The 27,564-nt window shown below is 43.3% G+C and overlaps 2 protein-coding genes across 3 annotated transcripts; both read left to right on the top strand.

Annotated features, from left to right (window-relative positions):
* The first annotated feature begins 675 nt into the window (after positions 1-675).
* LOC121620210 (zinc finger CCCH domain-containing protein 7B-like) lies at positions 676-14,373 on the top strand. The gene is made up of 23 exons (XM_041956162.1): positions 676-883; positions 1,124-1,192; positions 1,308-1,344; positions 1,616-1,813; positions 3,883-4,041; positions 4,174-4,254; positions 4,791-4,850; positions 5,056-5,110; positions 5,235-5,371; positions 6,045-6,636; positions 7,089-7,150; positions 7,231-7,333; positions 7,561-7,722; positions 8,551-8,765; positions 9,597-9,697; positions 9,782-9,963; positions 10,097-10,182; positions 10,374-10,534; positions 11,290-11,395; positions 11,559-11,667; positions 12,351-12,487; positions 12,598-12,767; positions 13,642-14,373. Exons 2-23 carry the CDS (start codon positions 1,134-1,136, stop codon positions 13,820-13,822), a joined length of 3,153 nt encoding a protein of 1,050 aa, XP_041812096.1. The 5' UTR covers positions 676-883; positions 1,124-1,133; the 3' UTR covers positions 13,823-14,373.
* Positions 14,374-14,942: 569 nt separating this feature from the next.
* On the top strand, positions 14,943-27,269 carry tefb (TEF transcription factor, PAR bZIP family member b). Of its 2 annotated transcripts, none has more exons than XM_041956164.1 (4): positions 14,943-15,209; positions 20,784-21,353; positions 22,839-23,056; positions 23,771-27,269. In XM_041956164.1, the coding sequence occupies exons 1-4, from the start codon at positions 15,104-15,106 to the stop codon at positions 23,984-23,986; spliced, it is 1,110 nt and encodes a 369-aa protein (XP_041812098.1). In that variant the 5' UTR covers positions 14,943-15,103; the 3' UTR covers positions 23,987-27,269. The 2 variants fall into 2 exon arrangements, with proteins under 2 accessions (XP_041812098.1, XP_041812097.1); XM_041956163.1 differs by lacking the exon at positions 14,943-15,209 and adding an exon at positions 19,676-20,040.
* The last annotated feature ends 295 nt before the right edge of the window (positions 27,270-27,564 follow it).

Raw genomic sequence — 27,564 nt, forward strand, 5'->3', positions numbered from 1 at the left:
TATTTTCATTCTGTTATATTTTTAATTGCTTCACGAATATTTTTTTTTATTGCATGTTGGTTTATTTTATTTTATTGTAGTTATCTTAATTTTATTCACTCTTTCTAGTCTTATCTTTCTTACCATCTAACATGGGGGTTGCAATGAAAATTTCATTGACATGTGCAATGACAATAAAGACTCTTGAATCTTGAATCTTGAATCTATATCATATGCTTTAAAGTGTGTTCGTTGGTTCATTTAATAATCCAAAGTGGATGAGAACAAATGAGTGGATCTAAAAGAGAGATCTCAAATGTGACATCAGTGAGGGAAAAAAACGAAAGCATGGAGGAATGCCTATAAAAGAAGCACTAAAAGACATGTTCAAAAGAGTATAAAATGAAAGGCGCTGACCGTGAACTGAATTGTGCCCGGTTTGAGTGCATGTCATTCTCTTGTTTAAAAAAGTGTGGGCACATTGTAATATGTGTAATATGATTTGGAAAGGAAACTTTAAACAAATAGAGGTAATGTGTGGGAGACACAGACTGAGTGTTTAATAGAATGTGGAAGTATTTTTTTACTATAAAACAACACGCAGTATATCCTGTTCTACATACTCCAGTCCGGTAGGTGGCGGTACGCACCAAAAAGTTGGTATTGCAACGCAGAGAAGAAGACGGCTGGACTGGTGCTGAGCTGCTGGGAATCGAAACTTAAGCGGGGAGCGTTAAATCCGACCAGGACCCTCGGCGGGTTTCCTCCTCCGCGGCTCGCTGTCAGCCACCGTCAGCTCCACCGCTCACCGGCCCACACTTCTCCCGTCTTTCCCTCCTCTCGGACTCCAAATGACACGCTTGTAAACTTTGCTTCGGTTCAATGAACTTCCTCACTTCATCAGGTAGGTGTGTCAGAAGTTGGCCCAGTCGCGCCATGATACGGACAAGCCAGGGGCAGCAGGGGAGCAGGCAGGATCGGGTTGGGGGTTGCATGCTGTATGTCGGTGCAGAGAATGAATGCTGGTGTTTGTTGTACTTGTGGAGCAAGTGGGCGTACATCAGCCGCGGTTCAGAGCCACTGACAGCCTAACATCTGCCTGTCGTTGCTGCTAATCCAGAGGTGGTCTTTGTTTTCTCCCCAGTGAACAAGCGATGGACCCTGCCAGAGTGAAACGCAAAGAGGAGATCAGCAAATCTCTGGCATTCATACAGTGAGATACTTTTTTTTTTTGTTTGAAGGCGGAAAGTGAAACCTACCTTGTGCCCGGATGACTCATATCCTTGATAAGTGAGCTGTCTCTGTATTTGTCTAATCTTGTGTTTCAGGTCTCCCCTTGCTTATCCAGATCCTGAGGGCTATCAGGTACCAGCTCATATTACAAACAATGTTATGCCACAATGTCTCCTCACTCCTGCCTTGTTGGTTTCATGCGTTTATGATATACAGCCACTTGGTCGTAAGTGGTTTCTGTGCTGTATCTCTCTGAAGCTCTTCATGTCATCCTTCCGTTCTTTCAAGAAAACAGTACTGGGAAACAAAAAAGAAGCACATATTTCAACAATTATTTTATGGATTGACATTCATGGTTCCCAGGCGATGTATCCCTAATGACTTTTGTGATCCACTGACCCAGGAATTCCTGACCCGGTTGGTGTGCAACCTGCTCGATGAGGGCAACGCCTTGTTCAGAGATGGAGAGTGGGAGCAGGCGGCCAGAGAGTTCACTGAAGGCTTGAATGTCTCACTCTACGCTGCAGCAGAGGACCTCCACATCTCCGAGGTGCTGCTGGAGAGCCTGTATGTCAACCGGGCTGCTGCCTACCACAGTATGGTGAGACGCGTTTGGTCCTGTGGGCTTCTGAGACGCCACGTCATGCAAATTAGCAGCAGATGGTTACAGTGCACATCGGTTCTGCTCAGACAGACACTCACGAAGTGATAAAATAATAAACTTATAGTGCCTTTCAACACCAGCGTTACAAGGTGCTTTACAAACTCCAGTACCATGCAATATATGGTCAAAGTTAGCCAGTCATAGAGAAATAAAACAAAACTTAAAGGAGTATCATACACAGGAACTGCAGTAAAAGCAGGGATATTAACAAGTGGTTAAATAGACAGAGATGAAAGATAATATTAAAAGAACAACATTAAGATTAGAAGATGCAGCTATGTGTTTGGCTTGTTACAAACACTTTTCCACACCCAAACCTGATGCGTGTGTGAGTCAGATTAAAGTGGATCAACAGGTAATAATCATTTCCTTTATGACAGAGAACCTGTGAAACTAACAACTTTCCCGTCATCCTCCGCTGTACTTTCTGTTTAGTGCAAAGTGAATGTTAGATATAATACTTATAATAGTAATGCTACCAACATGTTACCATAGCTTTTAGCTCAAGGCACTGCTGTGCTGAGTCCAGCCTCACAGAGCTGCCAGTGCAGAGCTGTTAAGAGATAATATGTGGTTCTTGCTATTACGGTGGCGATTTGAGTGTTTTATACACTTGATTAGAAAATAATGCGTACATTATTTTTGAAATCTTAATAATTTTGAACCAGCAATCACTCTATAGATACTCTAACGACAGATTATAAGTGTTCCTTCATCAGTGGTGAGAGAAGACAAAAAGAGGGGGGGGGGGGTACAGTTGCCATTGTCATTCCAAGAAAGTTTACCAGTTAAGTGCATCATCACCCTCATCATCATCATCATCACAAAAATCTGCTGATGTTTAGATTATCACATTGTAGAAACAGTATGACAGACTTGTAATAATATCCAACAGATGTCACAACTGACAAAATAAGAAGAAACAAAAAACTAATTTTCAGATTACTATGAATTATGAATCTGTATTAAGCTAAACCTTCTGGGCTTGTGTTTTTGGATGTGACGGTCAGCAGACCTCAAAAAAGAGAAGTGTAAAGATTTTTTACACATTAATAAACATTCTGAGCTGGAGAAGAGATACTGTGAATGAACAGCAGGAGCAGAGGGGTGAGTTTAGTTCAAAGCCGGCGTATCATTCAGATTGTAATTTGAGGCTCAACCCCCGAGCTCTGCGTTTAGCTCTTGTCCCCCAGGGTGTGCTTGTCAAACAGGTAGTCCCCCTTTTCCGCCTGCCAGTCTGGCAGAGTACCAGGGGCACAAAGTTTACAAAAGCACTACCAAGTTCAGGCTGGTGATCATCCCACTGAAGCTGTTAAGGATTAATGTGGCTATTCAGAGGTCTATAACATTCCCGTGTCCTTGATCATCCAGCCAAGCCGACCATCGATACAGATACACTCATATCCACACTTAAAAAAAAAACAAAAAAAACATACAACATTATTACAACATGCTGGAACTGGGAAAACCAGAACCTTTGACCTGCAGTAGTCCGCAGCAGCCTCTGATGGAAGTGACAAATAATGTCAGAAACAAAAGGGAAAGAACTGATAATTTATATTCAATGATATTAGTCAAGTTACACTTCAGATAATGCTAAAAGTGTAATGTGAAGAAAAGGTACAACGTCAATTCCAAAAAAATTTGGGACACTGTAAAACATCAATAAAACAGAATATGATCATTTGCTGATCAGTTTTGACATATACTCAACTGAAAACAGTACAAAGACGATATAAACATAAACATAAACATATTCCTACAGCTATTTAACCATCACATAAGTTCATAAAAGTGCTATAAACTCAGTATAGCACAGTAACTTAACTATTCTTCCTTTCCTGTTGATTTGCGGTCGATGTGATGCTCAGTAGTTCCACATTCTGAAATGAAGGCTTTTTTGGGGCAGGTTCCCTTATTTGTGGATTAGTTTGCCGTACCCTACTCCGTGCCCCTCATCTGAACTGCTCCTTGTCCTTGACTTTTATCTCAATTGTTTTCCACAGGCTGAATACGACCAAGCCGTGACGGACTGCGACAGAGCTCTGGAAGTGTGTAAGGAAAGCCGCAGGGCTCTGTACAGGAAGGCACTTTGCCTGAAGGAGCTTGGGAAGTACAGGGAGGCCTACGACTGCACCACCGACTGTCTGCTCATCAGCCGTCTGGTACAGGAAGTTCATGCTGACAGACATGAGAAAATGCCTGACTGTAAATCTAAATACAAAGTTAGTATGAAATAGATCAACCTTTAAAATGAAAGCAATGGATTCTCTTTTTTTCTGTTTGACTCTTGACAGGACAAACAGGTGAATGAGCTCGCACAGGAGCTGGCCGTCCACCTTGGACTAAAAATTCGAAAACCCTATGTCAGCGCAAAGGTTAGTAAAGTCTGAGGTTGATTATCCGGACAGGGCCCGTGACCAAGGGACTGGATTAGAGCTGGAGTCTGTCCCGATTCAGATCCAGATTTTGCGCATTGTATGATTGTAAGGGACAATAAGTTTCTCCATATTATTATTGTTTATATTTGGTTTCCTGAGGAATATAAATGAATAATGTTAAGGGATCAGTCATGGGGTGGACATGGATAAAATCGTATATCGTAGTGTAAGTAGTTTTATTTTGTGATTGGCTTATGCACAATGACTTATTATGTAGCAAATTAAATACTTTAAAAATCAAGTTGTTTTATTCCATTGATGCTAAAATCCTGTAAATATGCTATGCAGTGCACAAGAAGCACCCAGAGATATTAAAGAAATAGCTATAATGGTGTATATACGCTAAAAAAACTCCCTGACGATTGACTAATTTCTGTTGTCTCACAGTTTGCAGACATGGTGCGCATTTGTTCTTATTTGGTCCTCAGTTTGCTGCGTCTCTTGAATCCAGTCTGTTATCATGTCTTTCCCAGGAGGACACACTCATCAGGAGAGAGGTCACAAATGGAGGCACGACTCCTGAAGCCATCAAGGCAAGTTCCACATCATCTCTGACGTTCACCGCCAGATGTTCAAAAACTAAAAGCTGTGCAAAGTTCACATTTAAATTTTCTGACAGCCGTTTATCACAGAATGAGTGATCGTGCACGTTGTCCTGTTCAGCAGATGCAGATCCTCTTCTCAGGCTTTTATTCCATTTATGCTTGATTGTACTTGTTTTCGTACCTTCTCACACAGGTTCCCGATGCTCATTCAGGAAATGGTGTGAATCCTCTGAGCGGCCTTGCACCAGGTGTGAACCCTTGACTTTGACTAAATCTGAATTGTATCTCATTAACACTACAGGCAGCAGGTGTGTTTGCAATCTGCACAAATCCGACTAAGATCTAAATAAATGTCCCCCTGCTTCCCTTCAGTCAGCTTTTCCAGCATGTCTCCGTCCCCCGTTCCCTCCACCACTCCTGACGCAGTGGACTCTTTGGAGGACGAGCTGATGGGTGATGACTTGGACTGCCTGCTCGACTGCTTCCCTAATGAGCAGGAGCCAGCTGAGGTAAAAATCTGTGTTTGTGCTGCGTTTGTCCTCGCAGACCAGTGAACTTCTGCGAGGTGCCACTGATAATGGGACGAAGGTGTCCTTGGGTGTAGAAGATTGCGAAGCTGGAAAGTCTGGAAGAGAAGATTGTCCCCACATTGTCATTCATTTCAGTGCACTAGAATGAAAAGTTGAATCTTGCTTTGGATAGCTAATCAGACCTTTTTTATCTCTTGGTGATGCAGTTGAATTATAAATTTTAAGATGTTCTCTGAATTAGAAGCTCAAATATCTGTGTATATTTTTAGTTATGGCTGTTCTGCCAAATGAGTGAAAATGAAACCGAGAAAGCCAATAATAAAAGCAAACATGGAGATCATGAAACACACAATCTGCATTTGTTTGCTTTTTTCATTGAAAAAAGCGAAACTTCCTTCAAAGCTTCATTCTTTTTTTATTTATTTTGGCCACTTGAAGGCAGCTAACAAAATGTCTTGGTAATATCCTCAGAACCTTAGAAAGGGAATTTGCTAACATGCTGGAAGCTTTTACACCTCCTGCATGCAGAGCTGAGGGAAACTGCAGAGTCGGGTCCCCTTTCAGGACACACTTGGTTCACAGTTTTTCACATTCTGTCTCATTTCTTTTTTTCATGTATCTTCACTGAAGTTTCCCTCTCCATGTTTTCCAGACCCACACCCAGGTGGCACTCTCAGCCCCCAGTAGGACATCAACTTGCACACACACAGTCCCGTTTGTCCTGCCCCCTCCAACGCCCCAGCTACCCCCGGCCTTCTTCAGCTCAGTCGTCAGCCAGCTCAACTCCCTGGACTCCTTTTCAGGCGGCGGACTCGGCACCACAGCGGCGACGCTGGATGCGCTGGACGACCTCCGGACCTCTGGAATCGGAGGCGGCGGAGGCGTTCCGAACTTAGGCCTGACCTCCACGGCGCTGGATGCTCTGGATGGCCTGGATTCCCTGGATGACTTCTCGGATCCGATTCCAAATGCTGCTGCCGCCAAGAGTGAATCCCAAACAGAACTGGGCGCAGGGGAAAAGTCCCTTGATGATTTGCTAGATGAACTCGATCCCCTGGACGCTGTTTCTAAACCAGCTGGTCTGAGGGGTGATGTCCCTAAACTCGGTGTGAAAGCTGTGGACCAGCTTGACTCCCTTGATGTCCTGGACTCGTTCCCCTCAGAAGAAGGTGGTGTGGCAGCTTTGCCAGCAGTCTCCATTGGGTTAACAGGCCTGGACTTGCTCTCTAGTTTCCGCTCAGCCGGTAATTATGATTTATTGGTGACATATTATTGGTAAAGGCTGTTGTTTTAGGTGTCATGACCACTAATAGATTCTGAAATTTAGCTTGAATGGTTTTGATGCGCATCAAAATGAAGCGACGTCTGTGACGTTGCTTCATTTGAAGGACTTTAGAGCCCAGAGGAAGTGAAAGTCAGCAGTATCTCACAAGGAAAAAAAATGAAAATTAGAAAACTTGCCAACTTTGAGGAGAGCAGGAAACACTTTGAGCATGTCATGGCTCAACAAAGCAGTTGTCCATACATTTATGCTGAGTTACAGGAGAAACGAAACGAAACGAGAAAACAAAACACTACGTTTGAATTTCAAGCAAAATAAATATGTGCTCCCTTTTTAAAAAGTTTGCACATGTTTTAGCCCATATGCTACGAAGTGTGCAACCATCACAGCTGTACTTCTGTCTTTGCTCCTCAGGTATCACAGGCTCTCAAGGTGCTGCAGCTCCTGTAACACGATCTCCAAAGAATAACTACAAAGTAAGACCGGTTATCTGGCTTGTGTTATCTGCTCTATTTTTGTCTGTTTTGTTAGCATTAACCGAAATTTTCTCGCCAAGGTAACAAAGGAGAGGAACAACCAATCGCAGGTTTCTGTCTACAATCCCCTGTCCTCCACCCACGAGTTCCTGCAGGCCTGCTCGGCCTGTTTCCCTCGGAAAGGTGCGTTAACGGTCCAGCACTGTCTCAAACTAACTGTTGTGAAAATCATAATGATCCAGCTGCTGCTTCATGCCCTTTGATGTTCCCGGTTTTGAGCATATCTTAAAATGATCTTGTGTTTTCATGTTTATCCTGAGGTGGTGATAGCTAAATATGTCCTACAAGCTGCAAATGTACATCACAAACAACATCCAACGTTGAATAGCTTGCATTTTTTCCACTTTCAGGTAAAGGGATATACACGTTCGTTCACATGCCCGACCTGGTCCACAGCTGTAAGCGAGACATTCTGTTATGTAGACGGAAGGCAGCGCATCCTTCGGAGTGGACCAGAGTGCGTCAGCTTCCTGCCAACACTTCCTTCAACGGGCCGTTTGTACTATGCAAGGGTAAGGATCTCAAAATCATCTCTTCTGGTGATTAGTTCATTGGTAATCATTGCTCTTTGCTCATTATTGGAGATACGTTGATTTGCATAGCGCATGTATCATGACAACAAAACGTGTCTTGTGTGTGTCTGTGTGTGGACAGAATTTCCTGAACATGGCGTTTTACTGTGTGCATGCAGTGTAATTAGTTTGCTGCAGAGTAACGTCCATGTCGAATAAATGAATTAACTGAACAGACACGCAGTTTTTGGCTGGACCGCAGAGTGTTGGCGTTTCCCCATTGGTCATCGCTTTATCAAAATGAGCGGATGTGAACGTTCAGTTCCAGACAGTACAGTACCTGATACTCACCATGAGGGAATGAAACTGAAAAGAAGATAAAAGCAGCTGCAGTGAGGAGCAGAGAGCAGAGTAGGAGAGAAAGCAGCTCTCCATGCAGCTGGAGGCAAGAGGGAGAGCAAGCAGTTAAAGCACCCTGACTAACAATCAGTCTGACAAAATTTGCATCTGATATCCAGGAATTCACAGTATAGACACTAGCACTGACTATCTGGCACATGGACCATACACATGTGGAGCTAACGGTAGATGTAGCTTTCAGAATTACTCAGCTACAAATCATGATGCATATCCTGAAACTTCCACTTTGGCCCCTTTGGTCAGAATCAGTTGGATGTGAAGTGCTGATGACAGATGAAGTCAGGAAATGCCTTCAAACATCTGCACAGTTAAAGAGTGAACTTGCAGTAAACGCGAGTGATTAACTGGACTGTGTTTATGTCACATGTGGCCGTGAGCGCACGACTGAATGAGTTCTCCCGTGTCCAGAGCTGCTGAAGTCCGGGGATCTGGGCCTGTGTTTTTACGGCGAGAAATGCATGTTTGCCTACAACCAGCTGGAGATCGACGTTTGGACGGAAGAGAGGAAGGGGACGCTGGACAGAAACCTGCTGTTTGAAACAGCAGCTGGCAGACTGGACCCTGCAAACAGCATCATACGCCTTCTCCACGAAAACAAGGGCAGGTTCCTGTTCCTCTGTCAGGTCAGTGCGCTTAGACAGTCATTTTAATGTTCTGTCATTTATTAGGGGTAATAATGAATTTTGTTGCATGAATCTTGCTGTTTAATATGTTCTAATATATGTGTTATTACTATTCTTCTAAAAAATACAATACTGTTAGAGAAATAATACAACCGTGGCTGGAGTTTCTGCCCAGCAACAAAGGGTTAAACCAGTAAAAAGCTGTAGTACATTTACTGTAGTCAACCTTTGTTTGATCGCTTTTATCCCGTGTCTCATTACTTATTCATCAGGAAATAAATATATGCAGAAATGCTGGAATAAATACAGAAGTACATTAATACATATTTAATTAATATTTTAGTATAATACCAGCTGAAAGAATATATAAATATGTACATGGTGGCTTTTATTATTATTTATCTATATTGTATTCATTTTTGTATGCTATATTTCTACTTTATTTCTGTTTTTGCATGAGAATTAGATGTGCAGTTTGTACTAACCTCCCTGTAAGGCAGGACAATCATGCTTCACAGGGGTTGGCTTAAAATATATGAAATAAGTATATTTAGATGTATAGAAATGTCAAAATAAGATTATTGTTATTTTCATTATTAGTATTCATTCATGTCCTATTTTTTTATTATTTATATAGTTGTATATTAACTTTTTTTTTTTTTATTCTAAGCCATCTTTTTCTGTGTTTAACTGAGCACAAACTCCAGCACAGCTTGGTTGTGTATTAAAAAAAGAGGAATCCTAAGAAGTACCAGTTGCCAGTGTGTGTTTTCATCCTTGTAGCTCTGACACTGCACTTATCTTCGTATTTTTGTCTTTCTTTGTCCTAAGCAATGCTATGACAGTAAACCCAGAATTATCAGCGAGCGCTGCAAGGACAAGCCCACCATCTGCTCGAACTTGGACGCTCGCCACGCCTTCGATGCCAATAAGTGAGCGCGTGCCAGCTCTTAAACTCTCACGTCTTTCTGCGTATCTTTAAACACTTGTTGAATCTCGACATCTGTGCCCATCAGGTGCTTGGCGTTCATGGTGAGGACCCACAGTGTGCACTACAGCAAGGTCCGCCCGCTGAGCGTCAGGTGCTGCTTGGATTTGTGCCGCCAAGCCATCCGATACGGCTGCCAGAGAGAGGACAGCTGCTTTTATGCCCACTCGGTCATAGAGCTCAAAACGTGGAGGGTGCAGCGGGACACAGGTGCAGTCGATCAGACACAAAGAGTGAAATATTAGAATAAAGATGTTTGAATTCTATTTGTTCACTTGAATAAAAATATGTAAGAGTGTGTGTGTGTGTGTGTGTGTGTGTGTGTGTGTGTGTGTGTTTACAGGTATCAGCCCTGATGAGATTGTCAAAGTATCCACACGGTATTTTGACAAACAGGAGCAAAACTCAAGCAAACAGAAAGGAAATAGAGTAAGAAACTGTTCTTAATCATTTTAGGACTTAGTTGTCATTTACAGACCTTTAAATGTAAAGACTGTAATATTTATCAGAGATATTAATCAAATGTACTGTGCTCGCAGCAAACAGATTGTGCAGATGCAGCTTGTGAACAATCAGTGTAATTGTTGGCTAGCCTGACTTTCTCATTTGATTTTAATCAGTTGTCTTCCGGAGGTGGTGGCAGCAAACCAAGAGGAGGAGCAGGAGCTGGGAGGAGTCTCAACATGAAGATGAAGTTTGTCTGTGCTCAGTGCTGGTCGGGCGGCCTGATCAGTGAACCTGACAGAGCCCTCAAGTACTGCACTGCCAAGGCCCGACACGCGTGAGTAAAAACACAAACGCGATTCCACAAAAAAGTCGGGACGCTGTGTGAAACGGAAATAAAAACAGAATACGATCATTTGCAAACAAACTCTGTCAAAGAGTTCAAAGAGCCCATGCAGTAACAGCCTTAATCCAATCATGATACTATCACCTGTTACCAATCAACCTGTTTACCTGTGGAATGATCCAAACAGGTGTTTTTAGTGCGTTCCACATCTTTCCCAGTCTTTAGTTGCTCCTGTCCCAACTTGTTTGAAATATGTTGCTGCATCAGACTCAGCAGAATAAGCAGATATTTACAGAAATCAATGAGGTCAAACAGTAAATATATTGGCTTTGTACTGTTTTCAGTTATATCAAAAAGGATGAGCAAATGATCACATTCTGTTTTATTTGTGTTAGGTACAGCATCCCAGCTTTTTTGGAATCAGGGTTGCAATATATTTGCACAATTCCTACACAAGTCTGGAAAATGGTGGAAAGTGTACTGCATTTAATAATTTGTTTCTTAAATTACAGAAGTCATCTCTCAGTGTAGCCATGCCACAAAGTTTTATCTGATATCCTATTTAATATCAACCACAGCTTTTCAAGCCTGCCTGAAAAAAGGTGAAAGGTTAAGTGTTGTCCACATATAAAACTGATGAATCACATTGAGCCAACATGATCCATCTATTTTCTGCCTCTGATCAGGTCTGTGTTTGGTGGCCGTCTTTAATTTTAGCCTTTGTCCTCCTCTGTTGTGATCTTCAGGTGGACTAAAGAGAGACGGATATTGTTGGTCAAGTCGCTGGAGAGAAGCAAATGGGTTCAGGTCCGACCGCTGCCACATGTCAAGAACTTCCCTTTGCAGTACGATGTAGGTGTGCTTCAACTAGGCGCTCTGTCCCCCCAGGCTTTCTTGCTATTCTTGTCTTGTATGTTTCGCGTACAGTATCCGGTGCTTTAAAGCTGAAAATTGCCTGTTGATGGTGATTATGGTGTCAGTTTGTGTTTGACAGCATTACGTTTCCTCCTGGCAGATGTGTACCCAGATTTTGGAGAAAAGGAAATGTAACTACACGGGGAAATGCACCTTTGCCCACAGCCAAGAGGAGAAGGAGATGTGGATGTATATGAAGAAAAATGACCGTGAGTGATTGAAATATTGCTTTTAAAACTCTACTACACTGATTTAGCTTTGCTCTCCCATAACATTGCCAGATTCCTCATGTACAGTCAAAGAAGGTCAAACTTGATGGAACAGAACCAGAGAAATAGTCTTGTTTTATTCTTTGTCCAAACCTGGCGCTTGGATTACCCAGAATGCATCTCAAAGCAATATATGAAGCCTACCCAACATCACAAAGCCCTGTTTGAAGAGCTACTTGTGTATCCAGGCTGTACTCAAACACAACAGCGCTTTGAATTAAATACTAACGTCAGCATGCTAACATGCTCACAGTGACAGTGTTAACATGCTGAGGATGATGGGAATGTGATTATTAATGTAATGCAGATGTTTGGTCATAAAGTGTTGGACAATGTGAACTCTTGACCTGATGTTGCTGATGGTGTTAAATGCAGCTTCCTACTGAATTGTGGCTTAAAAGTGCTTAATTATTATGCTAAATTACTGTAAATAGTACATTGTGTCCTGCTGCCTTTGTTGTTGCTAAAATGGCCAGAATGTAGATGGAAATCTGTAAATGCATGATCTCAAGTCTCCACTGAGGAGCACGGTGCCCGATCGCTCTGCCTTGATCTGTTGTCTTTGGCTCTGTCTGTCACTGAGCTTCCTCACAGTGGTAACACATCTGTATTTGTGCCTCTAGTGCTGGACATGCAGCAGGTATACAACATGTGGCTGGTATTAAACAACCAGAGCCGCCAAACAGATGGATCCGTGCTCACCCAGCCCGTCCCAGAAGAGAAATGCATCGTCATGCCAACTGACTGCGCTGAGCCAATGGTGGTTATGCATTTGTTTTTCAGTTCCGTACAATCAGAGCCCAAAAACTGCCGCATCGGTTTCTATGTGTAAGAGGAAGCTGACGATGATGCCTCCCATCTGCGTTTCAGAGTGGCCTCCACTGCCGTCTGTGCGGTAAGCACAGCAACGGTGAGCGGCAGTGGCAGCAGCACATCTCGTCTGAGAAGCACAAGGACCGAGTGTTCAGCTGTGAGGGAGAAGACGAAGCCCTGACGTGGAGCTACCGCTTCCCTGGCACTTGCTTTGAACTCTGCCCCAAGTAAGACCCGGTCTTCATCCAACTTAATTGGACTAGCTTGTTTGTTAGCAATAGCGTGTGCTACACCCACGTGCTCTTCGCTCTTTTTGCCCTTATCAGATGATGGATGATTGAAATTCTTTGAGGCTGTACAAAACACTCCTGTTTTGTCTGCTAGATGTGGATGCGGCCGACATCTTGCACCACATTTCGGTGCACTCATCACTCATCGTTAGCGTCAAGCCATGGCAACTTCACTGTGCAAACTGTTTACAGTGTCCTCCCAAAGTGATCCCATTCATGACACTGTCCATTCTATAACCCAGACCCAGTTCAGTTGCTGCCTGGTACACAAAGGTGCATTTCTGATTTTTGTCACAGTGTACCAGTTTATTTATATTGCTATAATATGTCAGTGTTTTGTTTACTACTTGTTGTGCTGCCCTCCAGTGGTCCAAAAATTAACCATGCAGGTTTGAAAGTATACTGTGCAGGAAATGTTGGTTACTGTTAGTAAACACAACATTTCAGCGCTGTCTGCCATTGCCGTAGCTTTGTCTTGGATGCGTGCCGCTTATGGTGTGGCATCTTGTCGCTACCTTTTTATAAAGTTGTGCGCTGTTATTGGCTTGGAGCTACACACCCAGTGCCCAAAGGCTGCAGCCCAGAACCATCCCGAACACAGCAAAATAAGAAGAAAACACAGGCAGAGCGCAGAGTCTCTGCAGACAAACACAGCGCCACACACACGTCTAGTGGGTCATACTGGCTGATTGAGAGAGATTACTTTTGTATGAGTCCGAACATTGTTTGTTAGGAAAATCCTGTTTTGTAAACGTGTAAAGGTCCAATGAAAAAAAACTGAAACGTTCTGCATTTTGTACACGTTCGACAGGTCAGATGGCGGCTGTCCCGACGGCGTGAGCTGCGACTACGCCCACAGTCCGGAGGAGCTGCAGGAGTGGACCGAGAGACGGGACTTCCTGCGCCAGAAGCTGGCCAAAGCCAGGGAAGACATGCTCATCATGCCTGATGAGTTTGACTTTGGGAAGTTCAACTTTCTTCTTCAGGACTGAGAAGAAATGCTTTTAATTTTGTGAGCCATTTTTGTAACTGCCAAACTAGTATTTTAATACGATAATCAGCAGGTGACGGGATTAAACTAGCAGCAGGTGGAAATTTGCCAGTAGATCACTTGACACATGAAGCATGTTTATTTGCATTTTAAAACATGCCATATACTCTTCACTTTAAATTGGTAAATATTTTCATTTCTTCTGTCATGGGACATTTTCCGAGCTACCTGTATTGCTCATGTCTGTTCAGTTAAAACACCAATAATAAAAACACAGCAGATGGAAACACACACAGTTCCTCAAAGAATATTCGAAAAGAGATTTAACCATACATGCAGCCTTTTTTGTGTTCTGGGTGACATTCATAATTTTCTTATACTGTTTTTTTCTTTTCCCTTCTGTTTGTGTCTGAGGAGGGAGTGTTAAGAGAGCATTCGCTCCAGGGTTCACTTAAAGAGGATATTTAAAGCCTTAACTGTAGGATACTGTACTCCCTACACATGATTTCTCAAAGTTTTAACCTTTGACATGAATTAAAATGGTCACAGTCAGTTCTGAGTTGTACGCAAGCAAAGACATGCGTTTTTGGTCATATGATTCAATTTGTATATTTTATGTGGAGCATGTGTGTCTTATTCTTGTTCATATTATATTATTTCCATCATCAGAGAGGGTTGTTGCCATGATGGCCAAATTATTATGATTATGAGAGTTATAGTTTTGATCATTGTTTTAACAAAATGAGAAGTAAACCAAGTGAAGCAGTGCTTATCCATCAGAAGCACTGTGGAAAGACTTTCTGGATTTTTACAGTGTGGTATTGCCACTAACGCTTCCTCCACCTACGTAAAACTTCACCGCACCTGTTCGTGCACTACTCCAACACGTCACTAGATGGCGTGGCGCTGGCCTCGAGCCTCCTCCAGTTTGCACGTGCGGCCGTGCGTGGAGAGAAATGTGCTCGCTAGAACTGGGATGTTGTGAGGATCATTCGTCGTAACCCGCCCCCTGCTTTCTTATTGGCTCTGTGGTGTGAGTGACGGGCGCGTGCTCCGCTGTCAACGGCGCAGCAGGATCTGGGGGGCGTGGCTCTCTGTACTCATTGTAATACATGTTGTTTGGGCACATGCAGGCGTCCCCGTGATGTGACCTGCTGCAAAGTTATTGAAAAGTGACTGAAGTGAGGAGCTGACGGCGCACTCACTCCCTGCTGGAGCGCTTCTCTCTCAGCTGGACTCTCGTCTCTCAGACATTAGTAGTTAGTTTCACGGCTCGGTCATCATGACATCGGCTCAGCAACTCTTGTTTGGGGACAGCAGCGACGTTCCTGATCTGCTCAAGTCCCTGGCAGACTACCCCTTCTCCTTCCCTGCCTTTGATGACACAGGTAAGAATATTTTTTGATGCTTTTTCAAGCACAAAAACAGGCTGGACGCTTGTCAGAGCGTTGCACATGTTATTGTATTGTGTAAACTGTAGTGGTCTGACTTGTGTCAAGTATTGTAAGAGCACTTTTAAGGTACTTAAACTCTACTTGAATATTACTGAGTCATTTTATGCAACTTTACTAATACTCCACTACATTTAAGAAGAGAATTGTACTTTTTACTAACTTAATGTGACATGATTCACATTGCATTTTTATAGATTAAACTAGTATGTAAAGCAGTTGGAATTAGCCTCAATTCACACTGTTATCCAATCATACACTACAGTCTTGTGTCACTCTCCTAATAAATACTTTACTTTTGATGCTCCAAGTATGTTTTGTTGTTAAAGCTACTCAAGTAAAATCAGGAATGCAGGTCTGGTATTTTTTGCATTGAGCCATCGCTACTATCATTATTCCAGTTAAAGATCCCAGTATTTCCTGCAGCATTGGTTTAAAGCTAATAGAACTAGTGGACAACTAGATAACTAGAAAAACACCTCATAACACTCAATACAGTGGGATTAAATGCAGCCTGGTCTCATCATCACTCCTGCTGTAAACAGGACCTCATTGTGGCAGCGGTCACTGTAGTAACGGTGACCATGGTTGCATGTTGAAGCTCTTCCTGTTGCAGGTCCAGGCCTGCATGGAAATGTGTCCAGCTGCTTTGATCACTCATAATGTGCACACATTAAGTCAGCGCACTGTCTGCGTGGTTCCTCCATGCAGTGACAACACAGCAGCCTGCAACTGATGCAACAGCACTGAAACAGTCCTCACTCCGGGTTTCATCACATCATTACATTCTCCCTGCGCTCTTTATGTGTACTTCCTCGCTTACTTTTTTTATTTTAGTTTAGTTTTTACTCAATAGTTGCCTTTCTTTCTTCATTCGAGCGTTGTTGTTTTGTTTTTTTCCTCACCTGCACTCCACAGCACTCCTCCAGATGGTTAGTACATCATGCTGTACGCTCAGCTTACTGTGTATGCTCAGGCTTCCACATCCCAGCCAAAGGCACTCTCTGTGACACAGAGAAAATGTGTTGTGTTTCTTCACTCTTTTACTATGCAGCCAGCATATTTTGTCATTAAATTTGAAAAAATATATGTTGCACACCTCAAAGTTCCCATCACGGACCATACATTTGCCTATAAACTGCTGGTATGCAGATGAAGAATGTGGAAGTAGCTGTATAAGCTCATCTTCTGTCTGGGTGTGTGGAGGGTTTGGATAGGTAGAGGGACAGTGGGGCCACTCACACTGACCCCTGACCTCGGTCAACAATGCAGGGATTTAGGATTCAGCATGTAAGAATGGACTAACATCTTATTTCTGGTACATCTATGAAGCTACATATTTGTCCCATTGGAACAAATGCAAAATAATTATCATCTTGTGATCTCAAATCTAAACAAATGGCATCATTCATTGGATTTCATTTTCTTGGGCAGGCATTGATGCATTTGCTGCTATACCTGCAACGTAAAGCAGAATCTAATTCAGCTGCATGTTTCAAGCTTGACAAAATACACTTGACAGCATAGTTTTTTTTAATTATCCGACTGGCATAACTTGTTTGGATATGAAAACTGTGACATGAATATAACCTGTACAAGCTTGGCCTCATAGCTGTTGGCCTCCTCATCGATTCCACTCAGCATATTAATTATTTATCATTAGACATGACTTATGAAAAGATACTGACAGAAATATTCAATTGATTGAAGTAACAAAGTGGTATAATTCATTCCTCCAACTTTTACTTGCCTTTGGTGCATGGATTTATTCATATCATTGATTTAGACACATACTTGTTCACACTTGTGGATCGAGTTTCAGTTTGTTGTGCCTGTTGATAATATGACACTGATGGCTCACCTTGATGTCCGGTCTTTTCCTTTAGTTGCAGTCAATACTATGTGTATTATTTTGGTGATGCCATGACTCTTGTCCTTATCCAGCATTATTGTTGCAGATTCTTTAACAAGAACATGCTGCAATTCAGAAAAAGGAAAAATCTCTATTTTGAGGATGATCGATTTTAACATGAAGACCAAAATAAAGATCAATCAGTAAATGATCTGATCAGGACAGTAAACAGGTCTAACAAGGATTAATGTTGAGGAGAGAGAAGCTTCAGACTTGTATTTGCACACAAGGTGTTTGCATGCTGAATTTTCTCATCTTGCTACACAATCATCTCGCTGTGCTTAACTTCCTGTTCCCATTTGTCCTGAAACAAACGTTGGACCACGAGGCCCCCTCTTGTCTGAGCTGCTTCATGAGAGTAAATACTGTTTTCATCAGTGTTAGAATTGTTTATTCTGAGATTCTAACAGACTGGAGCCCAAGGCTTTTCAATAAACTCTGCATCATATTTAGCAAGTAACAAGGACGTCCTTGTGAACTGTATGTACAAGTACAGGCAAGGTAGCCCACATTATTTGAGAAAGGGTTGTGGTTATTGTGCCACACACGCAGCCAGACTGACCCAGTTACCCCTGCCACAAGACACTTTGATATTAATCATCCTGACAAAGAGGCAGTCGCAAACTACGCAGCAGTTCTAGGCTACATCGCCATTTTAAACAAGTTGGGAGTTTGTGGAGTGTTTATATGTTAACACTGAGAAAATAAAGTGAACTCCTACATTGCAATGCAAACAAAATCAAAGACAAATTTGCAGATGGTAGCGAGACCACTAACATAAGATCTTATGAGAAAAACAATAAATCTTAAGAATAAAAACTGTCTTTCTCTTTGTGAACTTATTTTGGAAACAACTTTCCAAAGCAACATTTGACCATGACCATAATTTAGTGAGATACTTTTACAGATAATACAACAGACCAGCTGAATGGATACATGAAATGTGACATTTTGGTGTTTTTTTTAAAATATTCAGAAAATACCATAGAGTTGGATTGGGGCAAGTTAAAAAAAGTCTCTTGTGTTTGGTTTGTTTCTAAACCTTATGTGTGACAGCGTGTCTGGTTCACATAGGTTTCTTGGTTGGTGCATAGCATGCAACAAGATTGAATCAGAACGGATCATTATAACTCACTCTCTCTATGCATTTTCCATCCGTCTACACTTGACATGATCAAATCATGGTAACGTTGCTAAAAAAAATCTTGACATGATTGTATGACAGTATGTCTCAACTGGGCAATACTATGGCTGAGGCAACTCAAACGCTGTACAGTAACTAGACTTATCTATGCCTCTTGCAACAATCATTTCTATAGGACGGGAGTGTAGGCAGTGCCCTCTCTGTACTCAAGCTGCTGCGTTACGGATGTGCCTGGCCTCCTCTCTGCTGGAGCTGCTGCAGCAGACACGCTGCGCTTTGTTTACCGTGCGGAGAACTTGGGGAAAAAACCCACAGATCAGTGGTGAAGGTGGGGTGTTGCGCGGTTTGAACATCGTGTTCCTGGACGCAAACATCCTGTTGAAAAGAGCGACGGAGCCTCGCGCGCTCACTGTCGCGTGCAACAAAGCAGCGCGTGCACGGAAACGTGAGGTTTCCTCTATTGTTGCGGCGCTGGGATTATTGATGTGGAAGAAATTCGTTTATTTTAAAGAGCAGTAAATGTTTTTGGTTAAATATGCAGTTGTTTGAAATAATAGATGGCACGACGACTTCACACTACTAACGCTGAATTTTAGAGGGTTAATCCCTTAAAATCGAGTTGTGGAACTATAAACTAATGTGGTCGAAACATTGTAGTTTTGTTGTGAAGTATAAACGAAATGTGGTAAATTATTATAAAGATACTGAGCAGTATTATTCAGAACCGTCTAGTAAACAACATGTACTCTGTTACCTCTGGGTCCCGTGCCAGCTGTTCGAAAGATGGGCGCGTGCCCGCTCCAGCTCGCCTTGGCCCACACGTGCTAAATGTCTGGAGCCACGCCTCTCGACAGATTGTACATTCACGTGAGTCCTGTAGGGGCGGGGGCACGTGTTTGGCCACGATTATGTTCTTGCGGAGGACAAGATCGTGGAAGCGGCTGAGCGTGTTTGCACGAGCACATTGCGCTGTGATTTTTGGGTGTATCGAGAATCCGTGCGGGTGTAGACTTGCAGTTTAATCTGCGCGCATGATGAAACTTTGCACATGTGTGATCGAGTATTTTTCAGGCGCGTGCTCCCCGCATCCTTTTCATGCAGTTTGTACGCGCGAGAACTGACACTTTCTACTTAAAGTATATTCATACGCTGCCAGCACGAGACTGTGTGTTCTTATTACGTTGTTTTCTATATAAACAATTGAGCGCCATATGGACAATATGCGGCCAATGAGCAGTCGTAGAACTACTACACTGACAACAGTGTCCATGTACTCTGTGCACGCACAGCCACATCATTAACATTCATACGGACAGCACTGACAGCCAACCAGCTGCTACCATTCCGCGAGTGGGCGTGGCAAAGGCGCTCGGTGGGCAAGGAGAACAAGGGGTCTCTGTAGTGTTGTTTTTGCATCCAAACGCGTTGAATTTGTCACACTGGCCTGACATCAACAGCAGTGTTGAAACGAGCTCGGAGCCGCGTTCCGTTTGTTACTCTCGTTTCCCGGTGGAGGCGGCGGCTCTCGGTAACGTTACCGCTCGGTGTGCTCGGAGCTTGACGGCGAACAATGCCTGGCAAAGCCGCGGTGACAGTGGCGCTTCAGCCCAGCGGCACCGCCGCTCCGGCGGCTCCGCAGAAGTCCTTCCCGTTTGTTATAAAGAAGATTATGGACATACCGCCTCCAAACATCCTGGAGGAAGGCGACGACGGTAAGACCCGAACGCGAAAACGAGCGCTCTCTTTTTCCAGTTTGTTTCTTGCCTTGTGAATTAGCTGCGACTTTTGTCGACGGTTTTGAAAACATAGTACTCAGATAGATGTGCATAATCTTCAGTGCTGTACCACGGGCTGTTTGCTGCAGTTTGATTGTAAGTGTGACCGCTAATGGAGCCAGATTAGGACGGACATGCCATATGTCGCGCAGAGCAGTTTCACCCGAGGCTGCGAGGAAACAAAAAAAGAACAAAAAGTTCCAACTGGTCTGTGCCGCTCTGCGAGCAGCGCACACACACTGGAAACACACAGAAAGATAAAGACACTGCGTGGTTTTTCATCCATCACTGTGGTCCAGTGTTATGTGGTCTCTAGTTTTTGTGGTGGTGGTTTGGGGTGCATGAGCGGAACAAGCAGGTCTCTCTCTCTCGGCTGTTTCTGTGCCTTTCCGGTTCCACTGTCTGGTTTCCCCGAAGACTCATTCGGTCCTTTATTCAATTTACACATCTACTTTGTCACTTTCATACTCATTGACAGGCTCTTTGGTTGCAACCCCCTTTTTTGTCAGATTTCACACTGCTGTCACAACCCCATTCTTCCCACCCTGCCTCTCTCCATCTATTCTTAGCTCTTCCTGTGCATGCACGTGTCTTAGACTCTTGAAAGGACCCTTGAAATCATGTGTGCACAAGAAAAAAGACATTCATCACACCACTGTTCCCTCCTGTCTTTAATGCAGAAATAGAGAAGGAGAAGCTGTGCACATCTGAAGATGTGGAGGGAGGCGGGGCTGGGGCGACCAGTGCTGGTGGAGGTTCCAGAGGAGGCAGCGGCAGCAGTGGAGGGGTATCGGCCTCCTTGACCCCGGCCATTTGGGAGAAAACCATTCCCTATGATGGGGAGACCTTCCACTTGGAGTACATGGACCTGGATGAGTTCCTCCTGGAGAACGGGATCCCCGTGACCCTGGAGGAGGAGGAGCTGCAGAAGACTCTCACCTCAGTGGCAAGCAAAGGCAAATTCATCCCCAAGGTTACAGCTACAGCATCTGCTACTCCGCCCCCCCCTGCCCCCGCTGCTGCTGCTGCTGCCCCCGACTCCGACTCCGCCTCAGCATCTTCCTCCTCTGTCTCTGCCACCTCTCTGGTCACCTCAGATCCAGAGGAACCTGTGACGGTCACTACGCTACAACCAGCTAAACTGGAAGAAGAAGATGAGGAGGAAGAGGAGGAAGAAGAGGAAGGACAAGATGAGGACCCTTCGTCTGAGGAGGCAACAGCAGAAGTGGAAGTGAAAGAGAAGCAAACAGGTGAGGAATTTATAGGGGCTTGTGTTTGTTGAACATTTGGACTGCTGATGGCTTCTTTGTGAATGTGTCTTCCTCTTTATTTATGACATTTTAGATAACTTATACTGGTTATTATGCTCTCCTGAGTACTGGACAGTGAAGCCTTTATTTAAGCTGCCTGTAGTTGGTTAGTAGTTAAGTGAAGTGTTTCTGTAGCCATCTAGATGCTGGTGTTCCATTAACTAATATTGCATGTGTAGACACATGCAAAGCCCCGACCTTTGAGCCCATGCTGTAGCTTTTATATGTTTGGCATGTGGCCAGCACGACAGCCCATATCACTGTGATATGCAAAACCCTGTGAACTAAAAGCACACACTGTCATGGACTGTTGAGAGAAATCATGTCACCTGTTGACTTAAACATCCTAAAGGTTAGCAATGATGAAAAATCAATGTAATGTGTTCATGCAAATATCAGATTCACAGCCCTCAGAGGGAAAATCAACTCTCCCAATCCCTGAAAATGTTTGCATGTGTGCACACAGAGGCCCAAACATGCAGCCATTGAAGTTATCAGAATAAAATGGCAACATAGTTCTTACTGGGTAGGTAGGTTTTTCTCTTTTGCAACTGCATCAACACCTCCCAGACAAAGACAGAAACTGAACGTTAAAAGAGAGGACGTTATACAGGACCTTTGTTTTGTTTTGAATTACAATCTATGTTTAGTTTCTTGCCACTCTAGAAAGATAGAAGTGCTGTTAGAATTATATTTGATTATTGAGGAATTAGTAGACAAGTACCCAAAGTAATCAATCTGTTGTGTTTGACCTGTAGTGACCAGCAGATGTTTGGTCTTTACTGTTCAGTGCACGTTTGAGCTCCAGTATTGTACTTGCAATCAGTGCAATATGTGATGCGTATGCAAATAATTTTAGTTTAAAACATTCAAAAATAAACCAAAATTATCAACAGAATGAGAAGAACGTTAGGTCAAAGACATCTATCATGTTTCAGAGATAGCTACTGACATTAGCATGCTAAGCTGCTAGCTGTGGCCGTCCTGTCCGGTGATACCACTCTGTACCTCAAGAGGCAACAGTCTGTTAAAGTCCCCCGTAGTTTCAGCTAGATGTCGGTGAGACTGCGACGTTTCACTCTCCTCGCTTTTAAGTCCAATAAATAAACAAAATAAACTCACAAACTGTCAAGCAAATAATCTTACACCCGTTGTCCTTATTTAACAGAAAAATGCATCTTCACACCTTTTAAATTCAAGTTCTTCTCTTCTACAGAACTCAGAAGAGTTTAACTGCATTAACTCGCTGGAAAACAGTAGTTAGCGTTTACTCTGGTGATATGCTGCTCCCTATTTGTTAAAGGTGACCCTCAACAGGTGGCCAGCTCTTACATGACACACCTGTTAAGTCCCTGATGGTTAGTAGTGTTTTATCTGAGTGGTCTCCCCCGTATCCAGCCTGACTTTTTCTTTCCATTCCCACAGATTCTAACTCTGCAGAGCGCAACACACCCTCCCCCATCGACCCAGACGCCATTGAGGTGGACATTAATTTCCAGCCGGACCCCACAGACCTGGTCCTGTCCAGTGTGCCGGGGGGAGAGCTGTTCAACCCGCGCAAGCACAAGTTCTCCGAGGAGGAGCTGAAACCTCAGCCTATGATCAAGAAGGCCAAGAAAGTGTTTGTTCCAGATGAGCAGAAGGTAGGATCATTGATTCAAGATTCCCTTTATTGTCATTGAGCATGTCAACGAAATTTGCATTGCAACCCCCTGTAGATAATAAGAAAGATACGAAAATAAAACAAAGATATGGGAATAAAATAGACTAACATGAAGTAAAAATATGCGAAAATGCAATAGAAAATATATACCAGAAATAAAAACATACTAAGACAATAAAAATATACTGAAACAATGCAATATACCAACAACAGCTGAATATATACTAAAATGTATATGATGAAATGCAGCTGACAATTAGGTAGGCGTGTGTGTGCTTAAATGTTAAGTACACAGAAGGTGCAGGTGAAGGTGTAAAAGTGCAGTGTGCAGTGGCTCCTAGTTCTCACAGTCTCTCACTCCAGTGAGGGGCTGCAGGGGGTAATAGCTCTGACAGCTCTGGGGAAGAAGCTGTTCCTCAGTCTGTTGGTGGCGCGCACCAAAGAAGCAAATGTGTGTGACTTATTGATCATTATTTTGGTTAGGCACGCCCCTCCAGCCTGCTGAGAGAGAAAGGAATCTGTTAACAATACATAAAAAAAAAACACGTGTTTTCATTATTTTTGACTGCAGAAAGCGATGATGTTTGCAGTTGGACTCAGTGTTATGGTCAGTCCTGGTTCAGCATCGGCAAACGGTAGTGGCTTGTCGATTAAAGCCGTCTTTTTTCACACGCTTTCCCTCTCCCGCCCCCAGGATGAGAGATACTGGTCCAGGAGAAAGAAGAACAACGTGGCAGCAAAGCGCTCTCGCGACGCACGGCGGCTGAAGGAGAACCAGATCACGGTGCGCGCCTCCTTCCTGGAGCGGGAAAACGCGGCGCTGCGGCAGCAAGTGGCCGAGCTGCGGAAGGACTGCGGCCGCTGCAAGAACATCCTGGCCCGGTATGAGGCTAAGTACGGCCCACTGTAAAAGAACTCTGAATAAATCACACAAAGTATCAATGAGACAAAAAGCAGAACTCCCTTCCCCGCAGAATTCAACACAGACACAAACACCGAGGGAATCTAAATTTGCACTGTTGTCTTTGCTGACCTCCAGTCACTGTGTCAAGCTCTGAGTTTTGGACACACACTGGCAGGCAGCAAGGCGCGATGGGAGCGGAGGTCACAGGAAGGCCTGTGGAGAGCGCCTGGCTCCTACACTCAGACAGGAAGGGGACGATTGTGGACACTCCCATGGTCAAACACACGTGGAAAAAATGGTCCGTCTCAAAAGACGGTTTCAACAAAGTCAGGAAATATGAAAAGCAGACAGGTACAAAAGAATCACAGGCTTTCAGATACCACACAAATCAGTTTTTATCACTGCACAGCACTTAGTGGACCAAAGCATGAGTTAGAAGTTGTGTATTTAGAATGGTGCACACTCGCCGTCCCTCACATTTCCTTGTGTTGTACTTAGTGTCTGTTGTGTCCGTACTTCCTTTAAAATACTGATGCTCAGAAGAAGGGCGCTGATGAACTCACGGCAGTGCAGGAGAGGGACAGACGAATGAAGGGGCAGCATCAGAGTCGCAGCGGCGCTTCTAGGCCGGAGAGAAAGGAAGCAAAGACCCCACGTCGGCAGAGGGGTGAGGATGAGAGTCCGTTAGCGGTGTGATTCAGTCACAGTTCTTCCTTCTTGTAACCAACATGCACGCCTCTGCGCACACAAACACTATTTAAACTGTTTGTATATATAGTCATCTCCCTGCACCACAGAGATATGTGGCGTGTATCAGTGTCGAATCCATTTTTGCACTTTTTCTCAAAAAAAACCACAATGCGTAAAGATTACAGTGGTGGCAGGTATCTACCTTTATGTACCACAAACCCCATGGGAGACACGGTAGCTTCTTGTTAGGAGGAAAAAAGAAAAAAAAAACATGCATGTCCTCCGGTTTAAAAGCTACGTAGTATCCTTTTCTACTAACCTCAGATCAGCTTCCAGAGCCCCACACGAGATTTTGGGATTCCTTAAGAGATGATGATTTTACAAACGGAGAGAGAGTAGTCGTTTTTGTTCGGTAGGTTACTCCTGAAGGCATATGTCTGATGATCCCCAGGGCCCTCGCCGGTGGAGGGGTATGTTCAACGGTAGGGATGTTTATTTTACTGCACACTGCAGGTAGAGGGCGCTAGAGCCGCTACCTGCCTGATCTGGTGTAGTGATGGCTGGATTGATTTTTGGTTTTGTTTTGTTTTTTAAATTTAGGCAGGCCCAAAGCTGACTGCTTCTGATCTTGTAAATACTGATTGTCTCATGGTCTTTATTTCCTGAGGCAGGGATTCTGACTGTGTCTTTATTAACCTAGTACTATTCCTTATATTTGCCAAATAGTCAAAGAGTGCTGTATTTATTCTGATGGTAATAATGCATCTGTTGATTGTGATGTACAACAATATGTCAGATAATTCTATTTCCTTTGAGGAACAATACTTCTATGAAACCAATGCAGGGAATTCAATGGGTAAACTGTGCTTTTGGATGTTTGTTTTAAAAACAGATTTATATAGTTTTATGGGATTTTTTTCTCTATATACATACAATATGTGTCTGTACACACAGAGGACAAGGCACACTCTTATTTACCTCATCCAACACCTCCTGTTTTGAATGGGTAAAAGTTTTAGTAGGGCTACAAAGTGGTGTTGGTTGAAACAGAGAGCACATAAAAAGCAGCTTAGTTCCATTTGGCAAAACCTTGAATCCGAGGTGATAAATTGAGTTATTTTTGCCAAAGCAGCTGAGTCTGTGTCTAAATTAGTAAATGCATTGCAGACTGTTATGGGACTCTATATCTCAAGTGTCTTTGGCTGATGCGGATTTTGTGATCGGTCGGCTCGTGCTCATTATCGCCGTGATCTCGGAAAGAAAATAAATGTGGCAATAATACTCTGTTATGTAATGCTCGTTTTATTTCAGTGATGATGTTGTATGTAAAGTTGCTATGATGTACTAAATAGACATGCCCCAAAGTCATTTGTGCTTCCAGTTTAGATCCTCTGTAGTCCAGGATCCTAATGCATGAAACCCAGTAAACTTGTCTCTTTTTCCTTTTCTTTGCATATTTTACACCAAGTGTACTTACGTCTGTAAACCATCACTGAAAACTCGATATGTTTCTGGATGGGTTGGTTGATGGTCTGTTGTACAGTTCTGTCAAAAGGAAAGCAGGGCATCTTTTCTCTGATGTCCTGTGTTTATGACTCGCGTAAAAGCAGCACCTATCCTTGTGCAGCCAGTGCTTGACCTTGGGGCGAACATCAGCTGAAAACAGCATCTTTTGATCACTGTGTGGATTGTTTTCTATTTACTAAAGATTGATCTATATCTAGATACACTGGATCAGTTGGTGATTTTGTGTTTTCTTGAGAGATTCTCTGCTTAAGTTTCCTGATGGCGTAATATAACACACATCTCTCAGCGATGTGTTTGATTTTGCATTGACATTCAAACTCGACATTGGCTGCATTACGCTGTTTATATGTCGATGTAGCTGACGAATGCAAACTTTTGGCTTTTTTTTAACTAAATTGAAAATGTTCTGCCTAAGGCTGAGTAAAGGTACTGGCCAGGAGAGCCTTTTAGAGGACAACACGTCAAGATCGTTTATAGTACTGCATACAGTATGTAGCAATCTTTCCTCTTCCTCCTTTTGTTTTGTTTTTTGATGCGTAGCACCTCATGGAACAAGCTTGCAACTCTGCTCATTGATGTTTAGCAGGCTGCAAATTCTCCAAGAAAGGGGAAAAATATTAGCAGCGGTTTAGATCTGCACTGAAAATGTCAAGTTAGCCTAACGTGGTCGGTAACAGTGTGAGCGTAACCAGGCTAGCAGCTGTTACCTTTTCTTTTTGCTGGGATTTAGTCATTTTAATAGCAGGGCTCGCCTCCCCACTTGCAAATGTTCCACCAAAACAAACAAAACTGTTGGCTCTGCCTTTGGGTGCTTCGCATCAGTGACACTATGTCCTTGTTTACTATTCAAAGTAGCTATAGTACTCCTGGAAAAATATTTAAAAGTCTCTATTGAAAACATTTTTAAAGTTTTGTTTGTTTGTGGTGTTTTGCTTTATTTTCTCTTTTTATATAAACATATGTTGGGTGTTTTTGTATTGTCCTAACTATGTACAGGATACATGCAACTGCAGTACCATGTCCTAACTGTATCTTGTATCATGCATATGAAATAAATTGGGATGAAATGACATGTTGGCTTGTGGTTTGACCTTGCCTGAGTCATCGGACAGCTGCGGCGGCTCTAATGGGAGGCACGCTGGTGCCGCTGAGAGACAAAGAAACAATACATAACACGAGGAGGACAGTTTGGGGGGGGGGGGATAAATGGAGAGCTAATCCAACCTTATCCTCGATGCACAAGCACCCCGAGTGCACATGTGCACACACAACCTCCAATTCTGTTTTCTTGCAGACGCCTCCTTGTTTTCCGCTGTCCCCTCGCTGCCTCGGTCCTGCTGCTCATCAGTATTCCAGAGGAGTAGGAG

Source organism: Chelmon rostratus, chromosome 17, assembly GCF_017976325.1.
Source record: "Chelmon rostratus isolate fCheRos1 chromosome 17, fCheRos1.pri, whole genome shotgun sequence".
NCBI classification, from domain to species: domain Eukaryota; kingdom Metazoa; phylum Chordata; class Actinopteri; order Chaetodontiformes; family Chaetodontidae; genus Chelmon; species Chelmon rostratus.

Excerpts from the sequence above, each read along its gene's own strand:
- LOC121620210 (XM_041956162.1), top strand. The coding sequence starts at position 1,134 with ATGGACCCTGCCAGAGTGAAACGCAAAGAGGAGATCAGCAAATCTCTG. Across the intron at positions 1,345-1,615 it reads CAGATCCTGAGGGCTATCAG|GAATTCCTGACCCGGTTGGT; the intron begins GTACCAGCTCAT and ends CCACTGACCCAG. Across the intron at positions 4,042-4,173 it reads GTCTGCTCATCAGCCGTCTG|GACAAACAGGTGAATGAGCT; the intron begins GTACAGGAAGTT and ends GACTCTTGACAG.
- tefb (XM_041956163.1), top strand. The coding sequence starts at position 19,899 with ATGCCTGGCAAAGCCGCGGTGACAGTGGCGCTTCAGCCCAGCGGCACC. Across the intron at positions 20,041-20,783 it reads CCTGGAGGAAGGCGACGACG|AAATAGAGAAGGAGAAGCTG; the intron begins GTAAGACCCGAA and ends TCTTTAATGCAG. Across the intron at positions 21,354-22,838 it reads AGTGAAAGAGAAGCAAACAG|ATTCTAACTCTGCAGAGCGC; the intron begins GTGAGGAATTTA and ends CCATTCCCACAG.